This window comes from Bacillus rossius, chromosome 1 (assembly GCF_032445375.1).
Source record: "Bacillus rossius redtenbacheri isolate Brsri chromosome 1, Brsri_v3, whole genome shotgun sequence".
Taxonomy (NCBI): domain Eukaryota; kingdom Metazoa; phylum Arthropoda; class Insecta; order Phasmatodea; family Bacillidae; genus Bacillus; species Bacillus rossius.
In genome coordinates, this window is record NC_086330.1 from 255,020,541 (window position 1) to 255,035,486 (window position 14,946).

At 49.4% G+C, this 14,946-nt stretch overlaps 1 protein-coding gene across 5 annotated transcripts in view; it reads right to left on the bottom strand.

Moving 5' to 3' along the window:
* The window catches only part of LOC134527486 (cytoplasmic dynein 2 intermediate chain 1), a 266,130-nt gene that overhangs the window by 63,393 nt on the left and 187,791 nt on the right, over positions 1–14,946 (bottom strand). For 3 of the 5 annotated variants that reach the window (XM_063360204.1, XM_063360203.1, XM_063360202.1), the window contains 2 exons: positions 12,182–12,318; positions 381–511 (listed from right to left, as the gene is read on the bottom strand). The exons of 1 other annotated variant lie outside the window; for it this stretch is intronic. In XM_063360204.1, coding sequence (XP_063216274.1) covers positions 381–511; positions 12,182–12,318 — 268 coding nt within the window. The remainder of the gene's footprint in view (positions 1–380; positions 512–12,181; positions 12,319–14,946) is intronic. One more of the 5 variants, XM_063360206.1, reaches the window with a different exon arrangement.

A 14,946-nucleotide genomic window follows, 5' to 3' on the forward strand; every position in this document is an offset into this window, starting at 1 on the left:
GTAAAAAAATGTGATTTGAAAACTGCTCTCAAGATATCAGAGTGGTGCCTGTTAATGAAACTCATTTAAGAATACGCTGAGGGTGGATGAGTATTTCTGTTCCATATCTCATATTTAAACTACATTTTTAAAAGAGTGAAAATGGCTGAAATGAATAAAGGCATAAAACATCCCGTAAAGATTCTTCAAAGCACTCAAGGGACTTGCATTATACCTGTATCTTCAATTCTCCCCATATAAATCTCATAGTTGTCCTATGCACAAGGAAAAGACTGCGTGCCTGTTCAGAGACGTCACCGCGCTAGAAGCACCAGCGAGCATCGCACTAACCAGTCCGCCTGGGTGGTAGTTACTACTGCAAGAAGAGAGACAGAGCTCACCCCAGGTGGAGACATAGGTGGATGGCTGCGGCTTGCCCCCGCTCCTGAGGCAGTGAACTACCTGTCCCGAGATGGTTGCCACGTACAGGTGGTCGCCACCTTGCAGGTCCATCGCCACGCACTGCGTCTCCCTGCACACAGCACCAGCCAAGACATGCTGCAGCCCCATGACTAAGGTGAGGTAGAGCCTGACTGCCCGACCTGAGGAACATACTTGAGCTGTGTCCTTGTGAAGGGAACCTTGGAGAAGCCATGGCAAAATGACAATGATTGGGAAAACAAAAGCACTGCTGCAAATGCCAGAAAACTTCAAAGTTCATGATGTAGCAACCCAGGGTACTGCCCTCCCCACTTTCTAAGAAAATTGATTAAAAATTTAGGTTGTCTGATCAAATTCAATACCTGGTGAGGTGTTTTGATAACATGTAAATAAGTACTGTTTTTTTTTCTTTTGAAAGTTATTTGAGCATTTGTAACATATTTTATGATCATAATTTACACTGTTTTATACTTTTCTGGTATTTCAGATTATTTGCTTGCTTTATGGTGAATAAGCAACTTAAAGTTAATTTTATCAGTTTGTTAATTTGTTAAGATTTTATGTGATTTCACATATTTGTTTAAATATTGTTGTATTTTTTTTATGGTTCTAAAAGGTTCTAAAACAATAGGGCTGATGCAATGGTTGTTTTATCAGTTATATGAACGTGAGAGAGAGACAGACATTTCTTGTGTGATAGAAAAAGAACAGTGATTTTGGTTGAAAGGCTGTTGCTATGTGATTGGCAGACTCTTTTCTGAACATTTTTGTGAGTGGTCAGAAATAACGTCACACGAGCGTCCTGGTTCCTCTGGAGAACAAAGGGCAGTCATGGAGTCAGTCAAACTGTGGTCAAATGTTGAAAGGGCACAATTGGGGAATGGCTTACAATTAATATAATAATGTCGTGGAAAAGACCATTTTTGTGGCATTTTTTTTTCTTTTGGAACTTTATCTACAGATTTTACCACAGTCATCGGTAACAGGCCACAACGATGATAGAGTAATCTTGTTATTATTCCGAAAATGGAGTCTTTCAGCTTGTACCTTGAGTTGCAAGCAACCACGGGATTCACTTGAGAACAGTGTGTCGGAGAGGGTGTTTTGTGCAAACAGTGTATTTTTGTCATGAATATGTTTGTTCGTGGTTATAAGATGGCAGCCAATGTGACTTGTGAAATTTTGTGAAGGATAAATAAATACAGTAAAAATCAGTTTGTGTCTGAGAGACCTTATTTCAATAATCAATTGTTGACATTAACATTTTTACTTTCTGGAAATTTAATATATCAACATTACATCAAAAATTTCTTTAAGTATTCATGTATGTGCAATCTGGACCAATTTAGAGCTAGCCAGGGGTCAGGATTGTCACATTTGCACAACAACATGTGGCAGGCACAAATTTCGAAATGTCCTGAGAACTACAATATGTAAATTCATCAAGAGAACGTTTAGGCAAAACCATTAAACTGAAGTCATGTGCACCGCCTAGCTATGCGCTGTAGTTTTATGTTCATGTACAATTGTACAAAATAATTTTTTAATTATTAAATAAAAAAATTACTACAGGTATCACTGAGGTAATTTGGGTGTTTTTCATGCATTCAATACTTAACATTAATAAAATGACTGCCATACTAAATTGATTTCTTAATATTTTTATGAGAATACTAGAAACGAGGCAACGAGGCAGGCCAGTCAGCCCGGTGCACCGGCCAGCAGGAGGTCCGGGGGGGCCTCATCTCCTGGACACAGGTAGTGCCCCTCACTATGCTACATGGTGCTCCAATTAGAGTTGACGTCGACCCAGGTGCCTACCTAGCTCCCTACAGGCCGTTATGACGAGGCAACGCCTCTCCTGCCAGTTAGGCATAATGATATACCAGTGTGTGTTGTTTTTTTTTCAGCGGACTGTAATCTTTTATATTTTTGAAGGGTATTGTTGTGTTTGTACACCGGGCGACTGAGGTCCCGCCCTGCCTGCGAAACGTCATGTGCTCCGTGGGAGACGTCGAGGGGAGGGAGAGACGCGCCGGGAGGGGAAGCGCCGCGCGCGGAGCGCTCAGTCGAGTCAGTCGCGAGGGAGACACGGTCGCGAGTAGTCGCACAGTCGCTGGGCAGACGGCCCCGAGGAGTAGTCGCGGAGTAGTCGCTGGGCAGACGGCCCCGAGGAGTAGTCGCGGAGTAGTCGCTGGGCAGGCGGCCCCGAGGAGTAGTCGCGGAGAGTCGCGTGAATCGCGGGAGATTCTCGTGGCGCGGTTGCCAAACAAGCGGTCACGATTGAGACGCGGGAGAAGGCTTGCAACCTACAGAGACTTAAAACCTATCCTGAACATCGGGAAGTTAATAGTTATCGTGTCAGTGCCAGCGTCGCACGGACTTTCGGTGCGGTACGGAACGGCGTGGCACAGCCCACGGAGCCGGGCTTCACCCCAGACGGACGCAGGCAGGAACGGGGCCAGCCCCAAGTATTCCGTGTTAGTGGGCTAATAAATCATGAGTCGATCGTTGAATTTGGTATTAGTCATTTCGGGCACCAGGTTGACGTTCCCCGGAGGCCACGAGGCCTGAACCCCCTCTACCACGAGCAGCCGGGCAGCTGCACTTTTCCTGGGGAAAAACCTGGGCGACGACAAGTGGCGCTCAACTTGTGTGGCTACGAACTTTACACAGGGCAACGAACAGTAGTGAGTAATTTCAGTGACGTGCAGAGTCGTAGGACGGGCCGTGAAAGTACGCAGGGAAGCAAGAGGCACGGGGAGCGGAAGCAGGCGCGCCAGTGCAGCGCGACAGCGGGCGAAAGCACGTCGCGTCTCACGCCGGGATCAGATCGCGCGGCGAGATAGCGAGCTGCGGACGATAGCACGTCGCGTCTCACGCAGGGATCAGATCGCGCGGCGAGATAGCGAGCTGCGAGGGAAGTGTCGCAAGGCGGTGTTGAGTGTCGGCGCGTATTCGCTTACAAAGCTTATCGCGCGAGCGATAATGGACGGGCCTGCCGGTTCAGCCGGGTCGGAGGGACGCAGTGGCGGCATGGACTCCGATGCAACAAAGATGGAAGGGGGAGATAGGTGCGCGTGGTGCGGGCTAGTTTTTACCGCGAAACTGGGCGGCGTAAAAACGGAGGACAGTGAAGTGTGCACCTGTCCGTGGAACAAGACAGGGAATCCGGGAGTGACGCGGGAGAGTGACGGACAGAATCACGGACATTCACCTATAGTGATGCGAGTGACAGAGGTCGCCGTCGTGTTGCCGGAGTTTTCGGGAGAATTACACGAATGTCCGCGGGCCTTCCTAGCCGCATGCCGGGACAGATTGGCGAGTGTGCCGAGGGACAGTTGGGTGCCCAAGGTCAGCGGGCAGCTACGGGGCCGTGCACGAACCTGGTGGACGGACACCGGCGATTACCTCACAGGATGGGAGGAGTTTGTGCGGACATTCGAGAGGCGCTTCAACGGGCCACAGGCGCGGGCCAGCTGTCATCGGCAGCTGTACTGCACGACGCAGGCGGACAGTGAAAGCGTCGAGGCATTTGTGCACATGAAAATGCGACTCTATCGCCGTTTGGACACTGGGAGGCCGACGAGCGAGATCCTCCCACTCATCTGCGAGCAGCTGTCACCGGACTTGAGACCATTCATGCGGGGCGCGACCGATTTGGAGCTGTCCGAGTTTGTCGAGCGGGCAAGGGAGGTGGAAGGCGACTTGCGTACCAACCGAGAGGAGAGGACGCCGTTGCGCCCGAGGCGCGAGACTCGTGTTCAGGGACAGGTGGCGCCAGGGGACGCTATGGCCTTGGTGCCCTATGGGGCCCAGCCTCCCCCACGTCACTCAAGACCGCAACTCGAGGCTAGACCGGAACAAGCAGCCAGGCGGGACGGGCGGTATGCGGACAGAAGGGCGAGTGGCAGCAGGCCACCGCGGTGTCAATATTGCACCTCTGAGCAATACCACTGGCACGTGGACTGTCCGACACGGGAACAAGTGTGGCGGAAGATGGAGGCCGAGGGACGCCGGCCGGGAAACTTCCAGTAGGGGGCAGCGATTTAGTCGGCCACTGTCCTTCACGCACCCGCCCGACGATCACGAATCAGTCACTGTCGGCGGACAGAGAGAGGGGTCGCCGACAGGAATCTTCAGCCAGATTCACGGGGAACAGGACGAACGGGGCAAACGTCATCAGAGGTCGCGACGTCATCCGCAGCACATCAGGGTGTACCAACACAGCTGGCACCACCAGACGTCAGCGGCGGGCCGATACCAGCAGTCGCCGGCATCACGTCATCGGCCGGCGCGGCCGAACCCACCCGGCCGCCAGTCGCCCCGGCAGCCCCCACAGCGAACTGGGCCGCACCTGTCTGCCTGGGATGGCTGGGGGAAGACGAGGCTGCTCTGCTCCGAGTCCATGTGCTCCTGAACGGGCACCCCGTCCATGCTCTGGTGGACACGGCAGTGAGCCACTCGTACGTCGCTGCCCACCTGGTGCCGGAGGGGGAACTGGAGCAGTACGAGGGGACCATCCTACTGGCCACCGAAGGGACCAGCGCGCCCACCTCTGGGCGCGCCCAGGTAACCATCGGCATACGTGACCAGTCTAGTCAGACGAGCGCCCTGGTCGTCCAAGGACTCCGAGATGACCTGATCCTGGGCCTACCCTGGTTGGTCCAGGAGGACGCCACCATCGACATCAGACAAGGTAGGCTGCACGTGGGTCGACGGGGCCGTCGCACGGTGTACGGCGTGGGTCGAGCAGTTCCCGCCCCGCCAGCCAACCTAGTCCGACTGGCGGACATTGCCAATGACGTGCCCCCTGAGTACGTCACCCTGTTCGAGGACATGTTGTCACAGCACCCCCAAGTCTTCGCAGCCACGGACATGCTAAGGCGCACGACAATGGCAGAACATTCTATACCTACCAGGCCCCACCAACCTATTTTTGTAAAGCCCCGCGGTTTTGGACCAGTCGAGCGGGGAGCCATACAGAAACAGATTACAGAAATGCTCAGGGACGGGGTGATCGAGCCGAGCGAGTCCCCATACAATAGTCAAGTGGTTATGGCAAGCAAGAAGGATGGGTCTCTTCGTTTTTGTGTGAACTTTAAGCCAGTGAACTCAGTAACAATCCCTGCACCCCCACCCCTCATAAACATTGCAGATTCCCTAGCGGGATTGGGGGACGCCACTATTTTCACATCACTAGACTTAAAGAGCGGGTACTGGCAGGTCCCTGTCAAACCCGAGGACCGCCCCAAAACAGCCTTTACCGCCCCGGATGGTCGCCGATTTCAGTTCTGCGCCATGCCGTTCGGGCTGATGGACGCCCCCACGACGTTTCAGACCATGATGGTCCGCGTCCTGGATGGGTTCGTGGGCGAATTCGTCACGGCCTACCTGGACGACGTGATCGTCTGGTCCAGATCGTGGGAGGACCATGCACGACATCTTGCTTTGGTCCTCGAACGGTTGGCCAGGCACGGCCTCACCTGCGCACCACATAAGTGTCACATCGGGGCGGCGGAGCTCGAATACCTGGGGCATATGGTGGATGCCGCGGGTTGCCGACCTCTACCGAAGCACTTAGACCTCATAGAAACTAAGTCAGCACCACGCACGAGGAAGGAGTTGCAGCGCTTAATGGGCCTCTTAAATTGGCTACGCTCCTTCGTTCCGGATTTCGCGACGGTGACTGCTCCTATCACCGACTTGCTCTCGCCCAAGACAAAGTACAGGTGGACAGCCGAGGCAGACTGCGCCCTGGAGGCCGTCAAGCGCCTGTTCCGGAGAAGTCATGTCCTCGCCCGTATGGCACCAGGGGAGCCCCTGTACCTGCAGACGGATGCCAGCAAGGTGGGTATGGGGGCGGTGCTATACCAGGTCGGCCCCGACGGCGAGCGGAGAGTGTTGGAGTATGCCAGCTCCAAATTCAGGCCGGCCGCGAGGAACTATGACGTAAATGAGCAGGAATGCTTGGCGGTAGTGTGGGCGGTTAGTCGCTACCGGCACTACCTTGAGGGCAAAGAGTTCACTCTTAGGACAGACAGTCAATGCCTCAAATGGCTAAACACGATGCAGGGCCGCAAGTCTAAATTTACCAGGTGGGCCATGACGCTACAGAACTATGCCTTCCAAGTCGAGCATGTGCCGGGGAAAGCGAACCAGCTCGCGGACGAGCTTTCCCGGCACCCTGACCCGGCAAACGTCTACGAGGACGGAGGATCCTGGGAGGACCTGCTTCCTCCACAGGGTCACTCCTCAGCTATAGGGGAGTCATCCGGGCGTGCCGCTCTGTACGCTGTGACTCACCAGCCCCAGAGACTCGGTCGCGAGTCTGTAGACACACTAGCCGACCTCATCAATGCTGTCCAGCAGGTACAGCTGGGAGACGCCGCCGCCAGGGCCGCTGTCGAGGCGTGTGGCGCCCAGGTGACACCGTACCAGAGGGTGGTAGACGGTGTCCTGCAGAGTAGGGCACCTGGGGATATGGAGTCATGGCGAATTTACGCCCCGGAGGGAGCCCGATCCGCCATCCTCGCCTACTTCCATGACCACCGGCTCGCGGGTCACCCCGGCGCAGAGCAGACGGCGGAGGCGCTGCGCACCACGTTTCACTGGCCGGGGGTGGCCCGGGACGTCCGGGAGTATGTGAGGAATTGTCTCCGCTGTCAACACTGCAAGGCGAGGAGGACAGATGGTGAGGAGCAGCAGCGACCGAGGCGGCCCCAACACCCCTTCCACACCATAGCGCTAGACATCATGGGTCCTTATCCTCGGAGCAGCAAGAGAAGGAGGTTCCTCGTGGTAGTCACAGACTTGTTCACCAGGTGGGTGGAGGCCTACCCTGTCTCCAACGTCCGTTCGGGTACACTAATCGCCCTGTTGGACGGGGAGGTTTTTCCCCGGTTTGGATACCCGGCAGTAGTTTTGAGTGATAATGGATGCCAGTTCACGGGTGCCAGATGGAAGCAGGCATGTCGAAGATGGGGGGTGGACCATCATACTACCCCCACATACCACCCAAGGGCCAACCCAACCGAGAGACGGAACCAGGAAATTAAGGCGCAGCTCCGTCTCCGGTTGGGCGAGGACCACAGCAAGTGGGACTTGCATATTCCGGCTCTCCTGTACAGTCTGAGACAAAGGACGAATGCGGTTACGGGGTACACACCGGCAGAACTAGTCCAGGGGCAGAACTTGGCGCTGCCAGGCGAGTGCCGCGTGGCGGCGGCCGCTACAGCAGGGGAGTGGGGCGAGTCGCTGCGGGCAGAGCTGTCGGAGAAACGGGAGCAGGCAAGGCAACATCAGGAAACCTACCTCCGCAAGCACACGCCACAGACGGATAGGCCACCGCCCGTGCTAGCGCCGGGGGAGCAGGTGTTTGTGCGCCAACACCACCTGTCATCCGGAGCCAAAAAGTTCTGTGCTGGGTTAGCGCCAAAATGGGCGGGGCCCCGGCCCATTCTACGTCAGGCAGGACCAACGTCGTACATAGTACGGACGCCCAATGGAGGGCGTACCAAAATTCATAGGGACGACCTCAGACGTGCAACGGACGTGGAAACGGACACAGAGCAGCCCGGAAGTCCGGATTGGCCGCCAGCATTGCCGGCGAACGCGCCCCAGGGAGCGTCCCGGACGTCAGAGCCACGTGGTCCGATAGGCCCCCAGGCCCCGGGGGAGGCAAGGGAAAATGTGCCAGACGTTACTCCCACAGACATCACTCCAGCACCAACGTCCACGGACATACTGGAGACAAGACCAACAGACGCGACAGAGGACGTGATCCCGGATGACGAGACACGAGACGTGACTTCCGCGGCTGCGGGAGACAGGACACCAGGCAGGGCTGAAGGGGAGGAGGCAGAGCAGTGGCCTTATAGCCGGGAGCTGTGGCAGTACCTGGAGACAACGTTGGACTCTCTGGAGAGGGGTTGGAAGGGGTGGCCCGCCCTTGACACGGGGCGGCAGGCGTACCGGGACGGGTCACGGGAAATTGTCACGGAACCAGAGTCGGATGATGAAGGGGAGGGGGTCAGTGAGGAGCAGGGCCTTCCCCGCCAAATCTCTGGGGGCAGTTGCGACATTTCTGAGTGTCTGGGAACAGATGTTGAGGCGAACTCAGGGGACGAGGAGGAGCGCCGCCTGCGCCAACAGATGCAGTGGACCGGGGGTGAGTGCCGTTCGGATGACCCGACCCCCACCCTGTTCGACCTGTTTCCACAGGCTGCATCCACACCTAAGGCGAGTCCGCACGCAGATTTTCCCCCTCAGGCAGGCCCCGCCGCGCTCGTAGTAAGCAAACCCGCTATACCATCTCGTCCCTCCAGGACCCGTAGGGCCCCTGAATATCTGAAAGATTACGTGTGCCCCACTCTGACCATGCCAGTGCGCCGCGACGTACCCATACCCAGGTGCAGCGTGATGAGCCTGTTACCCTCCTGGGAGCAGTGCGAGGTTGACCCCCAGTGCGACCACACAGTGTTTGAATTATCCCCAAGTGCGTCGAGTGATACCTAACTGAGAGACGTTGCCGCGCATAGCGGCCTCGTGGGAGGGGGGGCATTTGACGTCGACCCAGGTGCCTACCTAGCTCCCTACAGGCCGTTATGACGAGGCAACGCCTCTCCTGCCAGTTAGGCATAATGATATACCAGTGTGTGTTGTTTTTTTTTCAGCGGACTGTAATCTTTTATATTTTTGAAGGGTATTGTTGTGTTTGTACACCGGGCGACTGAGGTCCCGCCCTGCCTGCGAAACGTCATGTGCTCCGTGGGAGACGTCGAGGGGAGGGAGAGACGCGCCGGGAGGGGAAGCGCCGCGCGCGGAGCGCTCAGTCGAGTCAGTCGCGAGGGAGACACGGTCGCGAGTAGTCGCACAGTCGCTGGGCAGACGGCCCCGAGGAGTAGTCGCGGAGTAGTCGCTGGGCAGGCGGCCCCGAGGAGTAGTCGCGGAGTAATCGCTGGGCAGGCGGCCCCGAGGAGTAGTCGCGGAGTAGTCGCTGGGCAGGCGGCCCCGAGGAGTAGTCGCGGAGGGTCGCGTGAATCGCGGGAGATTCTCGTGGCGCGGTTGCCTAACAAGCGGTCACGATTGAGACGCGGGAGAAGGCTTGCAACCTACAGAGACTTAAAACCTATCCTGAACATCGGGAAGTTAATAGTTATCGTGTCAGTGTCAGCGTCGCACGGACTTTCGGTGCGGTACGGAACGGCGTGGCACAGCCCACGGAGCCGGGCTTCACCCCAGACGGACGCAGGCAGGAACGGGGCCAGCCCCAAGTATTCCGTGTTAGTGGGCTAATAAATCATGAGTCGATCGTTGAATTTGGTATTAGTCATTTCGGGCACCAGGTTGACGTTCCCCGGAGGCCACGAGGCCTGAACCCCCTCTACCACGAGCAGCCGGGCAGCTGCACTTTTCCTGGGGAAAAACCTGGGCGACGACAGAGTTATGCCTATCTGTCCCGCTCAAGTGTTTGGCACTCCCCCAGAGCCCTGTTTGCATGAAGTGCATAACTAGGACACTACTGTTCTCATAACTTTGGGTGTTAAGAACACTTTGAAGAGTTACGAGGTTTTCCAGTGATGGGCTGAGAGGTATATCAACAAAGAGGGTGAACTGCAAAGTCAGTGAGCAACAGAGGCTGAGGGTTACACTGATGTGTGTATGCGCAAGACTGGTGGCGATGCCGAGGGAAACTCGGAGTGACCTGTAAGAGTAGTTAAGTGAAGAGGGTGAGTAATCCCTTGATGAGCGATAAGTGGGCAACAAGCGACAGGCTTTATTTGCGAAGATTGAATCATCGAGGATTGGTGCGTCGGGACAGTGTCGCAGGGTGGATGAGTGAGTAGTGCAAAGCAAGCGTGAACAGTAGAGAGAGCCACTGTCGAGCCAAGCTCCAGTGGGGAGAAAGAATAGTGGGCTATTAAAAGTGTTGTAATTTAATTCATAGTGAAAATATTAGTTGATAAAAAATTAAAATAATTAATTTTGGCTTTACTTTCTGGGCCTGTTTTCCCCACTTGTAAAAATATTTTGTTTTATGACTGCCATTCCTGATGGTAATTTGATGGTTTTAAAGTGACAGATTTCGCTAAACTTACTCATATTGAAAGCTTTGTGATTTCTCCCTTATTAAGGGAGAAATAAGTTAAGTAAACTAAAAGGTTATAAAAAATGACAGTTATATTATTATTTAGTGTTTAACCATAGGGTCAGCGAGGGACTTTTTAAAGTGTTAAGCATGCAAGGAGAAGCTCTTTAAATACTCATGTAACTACTAAGTCAAATCACAGGTACACTTGAGGATTATATGTCATTATAAACTCCATACAACAGGTCAGGGCACAGTAAGATCAGAAAACAACAAGTATTAATGTAAAAAAAATAATAATATTTGTATAATAAACTAAATCACCTAGGAGATTATAGAGAAAAATGAAGAAAGATATAAAAACCATTTGAAATTATTATAATGAAGATATGTGAATATGATGTGTGTATATGATGGAGAGAAACAAGGGCAACAAGGATTGGAAAGATACACAAGTCCAACAGCCAAGTGCACAGAGTGGGACTGTGTAGTATTCCACCAAGTGGGCATTTAGTATCAGAGTGATACACATGCTCTAATGACAGCCAAGATACACATGGCAGGAATAGTGTGCATTAATTAAGAAATAGAAAGAATCATAAGTCCAATACACAGCCGAGGGGCAAAAGCAGGAATGTGCAGTATTCCACCTAGTGGGCATTAAGTATCTGAAAGATATTACTCATAAGTCATAACCAATATACAGCCAAGGTGCACAAAGCAGTTATGTGCATTATTTCAGTAAATGGGCATCTAGATCAGAGAGAGACACAAGCCCAACTGACAGTCAAAGTGCACTGAGCAGGCCTGTGCATTATTCCATCTAGTGGGCACTAAGGATCAGAAATATACAGAAGTCCAACACACAGCCAAGTGCACTAAGCCAGGAATATTCAGTATTCCAGCAAATGGGCATATAGGATCAGAGAGATACACAAGCCCAACCGACAACCAAGGTGCACAGAGCAGGAATGTGCAGTATTCCACCTAGTGGGCATTACTGATCATAAAGATACACAAGTCAACACACAGTCAAGTGCACTAAGCCAGGAATGTGCAGTATTCCAGCAAATGGGCATATAGGATCAGAGAGATACACAAGCCCAACAGACAAACGAGGTGCACAGAGCAGGAATGTGCAGTATTTCACCTAGTGGGCATTAAGGATCATAATGATACACTAGTCAAACACACATTCAAGTGCACTAAGCCAGGAATGTGCAGTATTCCAGCAAATGGGCATATAGGATCAGAGAGATACACAAGCCCAACCGACAAACAAGGTGCATAGAGCAGGAATGTGCAGTATTCCAGTAAGTGGGCATTAAGGATCATAAAGATACACAAGTCAATACACAGTCAAGTGCACTAAGCCAGGAATGTGCAGTATTCCAGCAAATGGGCATATAGGATCAGAGAGATACACAAGCCCAACCGACAAACAAGGTGCACAGAGCAGGAATGTGCAGTTTTCCACCGAGTGGGCATTAAGGATCATAAAGATACACAAGTCAACACACAGTCAAGTGCACTAAGCCAGGAATGTGCAGTATTCCAGCAAATGGGCATATAGGATCAGAGAGATACACAAGCCCAATGACAGCAAGGTGCACTGAGCAGAATGTGCAGTATCCCACCAAGTGGGCATCACGGATAACATATGAGACTCACAAGCCAAGGTGCACAGAGGCACTATGCAGCAGGCGGACCCGCCCCCAAGGGGCAAGCCCCAAGTCTTGCTCGCCGGGCCTGCCACTTCGCACCACCGTCCACACTAGTAGCCTGCCACATTCTTCCAGGCTGCACACCTGTCGAACATAGGCTAATGCTCTACTTCCAACAACTCAGTCATAACGGTCAACTGAGCCATTACTTTATATTTAAAAAACACACACACGCAGAATAAAAAGAAGGCCAAATTTGTGATTTTTAGCCATAGAAATGTTAGCAAAATAATCTAAAATGTTTTGGTTGACATTCACCATCGTTAGGTATCAGCATCATAACTGAAAAGTATTGTTTGATATACTCACAAGCATACTTGGGTTGCACAGTGGCAGTTACAGACTGATAATCTTCCTCTAAAGTACGCCTCCAATTTACTCACCAAAATACAATCACTGTATGCATGGCAAGCCACCACCAAAATTTGCAGGAATTTATCTGATGGGAACAGAGGTCATCCATGATTTAACTAAATTAAAAAATGGTTACTATACAGAACAACCATGATTGGTTTAAAAATAATTGTTTGCATTAAATACATTTATTTTGACTTGGAATTTGGTTAATGTGATCGAAATATCACAGTTTTGAAATCACTCTACAGTAACTTTAAAGTTATAACTACGATATAAGTTGCTTTAAAAATATTAATTTAAAACTGTATATTAGTTTTACAAATATTTGTTCAAGTGATACCAGTCAAAACCTGACATATAAACGTTTAAGATAAAAGAACATGAAAAAATATTTTTTATAATTTTAATCAAAACCGAAGTCAAAAATTGTTTAAATATTTTGTTACATTGAGAAAATAAATAGATATAACTTTGGGAGCTTAAGGAGATTTTTTTTCAATACATTCTCCATGCCAAACACTAAATATGAAAAATATGGGAAACATTTGGCAAGCAAACCAACTGCAATCTGCTTGTTAATAAAAAACAAAAAGAAAATATTTAAAGGAAATTTACAACAGCAAGATTAAATAAGAAGATTTGTTACAGTAAGACTAAATAAGAAGCCACTTGTAAAACATGAACCAATTACAATTACTGCATATGTATAGCTGAACCTTTTTAAAAGGCCAAAAAAACTAATTTTTGTGTAAATTTGAAACACTAAGCAGGAATTTTACATTTCCAGTGTTAAACTAAGCAATAATTGTAATGTGTTCACTTCTCAATTTTAGCTACATGAGTTAATCTTGCATCGCATAAATATTTTTTAAATTAAAATATTAGATTTTTATGTACAAACAGTGGTAGTCGGTTAACATACTAAATGTATCCCACATTGTCCTTATTCAACGTGTAGTTTGCACAACGTGCTGATAAAACACCTGGCCAAGCTCTAGGAGAGTCAAACACAATAACAATAGTTCTAAGGGTGTTTTAGATACCCTGTCACAAAAATTAAAACTTTTTTACAAGTCTAATGGCAACAATTAGAGGCTTTAAGGCAAAGCTTGCATGAATCATTATCATCATTAAAATAGGTGTGATTATCAAAACATCTATCACTTCATCTTCACAAGGAACTTCATAAACAATCATATAAGAAAGGTATTTGGTTTAATGTCTCAGCGACGAGGCCATTAGAAATGGTCATATTAAATTACAAGTTAGGGAACTTGAAGGTATCAGCCATGCTGCATCCACGTTCCTCACCATATAAGAGTACAACCACCTGCTATAATAATACTCATTATTTAAAAAAAATCACTTTACTCCCCAATGAGCAAATATTTTATAATATTATTACAGTAAACTCCCTATTATCAGCGGGCGGATGATTCACGGTGCGGAAAAAATACATAACATATGTAAATCTGTATTTGAATTATAAAAATGGGGATTATAATTATAAAAATGGGGATTATCTTGGTCTCTTTAGTTCCATAAAAAATTTTGATTGGTCTTTATTCTATAAATCTACAGATGTTATTTTTTTAGTGGATCAACTCTCTAACTGCATATGTAACAGTATGAATGAATTTATTCCTGTTATTTCTAAAAAATCTACTAAATACCCTTGCTGGTTCTCTAGTGAATTAATATTTAATCTAAAAGCTAAAAAAACACTTCCATAAATTACAGAAAAGAAACATGATCTACTATTCCCAATTTTCATTCTACAGGAAGCAAGTTAAATATCTAATCAAACGTGACAAAATCAATTGGACTCGACATATTAATAACAAAGTAAGGTCTTACCCTAAAAAGTTCTGGCGCTATGTAAAAATAATGAGAAATGGTTACCGTGAAGAGTATTCTCTCAAGGTTAATGATGTTGTGTCTTCTGACCCTGTTTTGCTATCTAATACCTTTGCTGAATATTTTTCTAATGTATATTCATCTACTAATCACAATCATAATGTTAATGTATCAACGTCAAACCATGATACCATTTTGGTCCCCGTTATTTCTGAAAGTCTTGTGCTTTGGGGTATTAAATCCCTAAAATCTTCTATGTCATGCGGTCCTGATGGAATACCTAACTTTGTTCTTAAAGGCTGTTCATACATATTAACACCACTTCTTAAACATTTATTTAACGTAAGTTTGAAAAGTCAAACGTTCCCCACCAAATGGAAAATAGCAAGGGTAATTCCCATTCTCAAAAGCGGTTCTAAATTAAAGGTATCTAACTACCGTCCTATTTCCATCCTTAATGGTTTGTCTAAAATATTTGAAAAAATTATCTTTAAATTC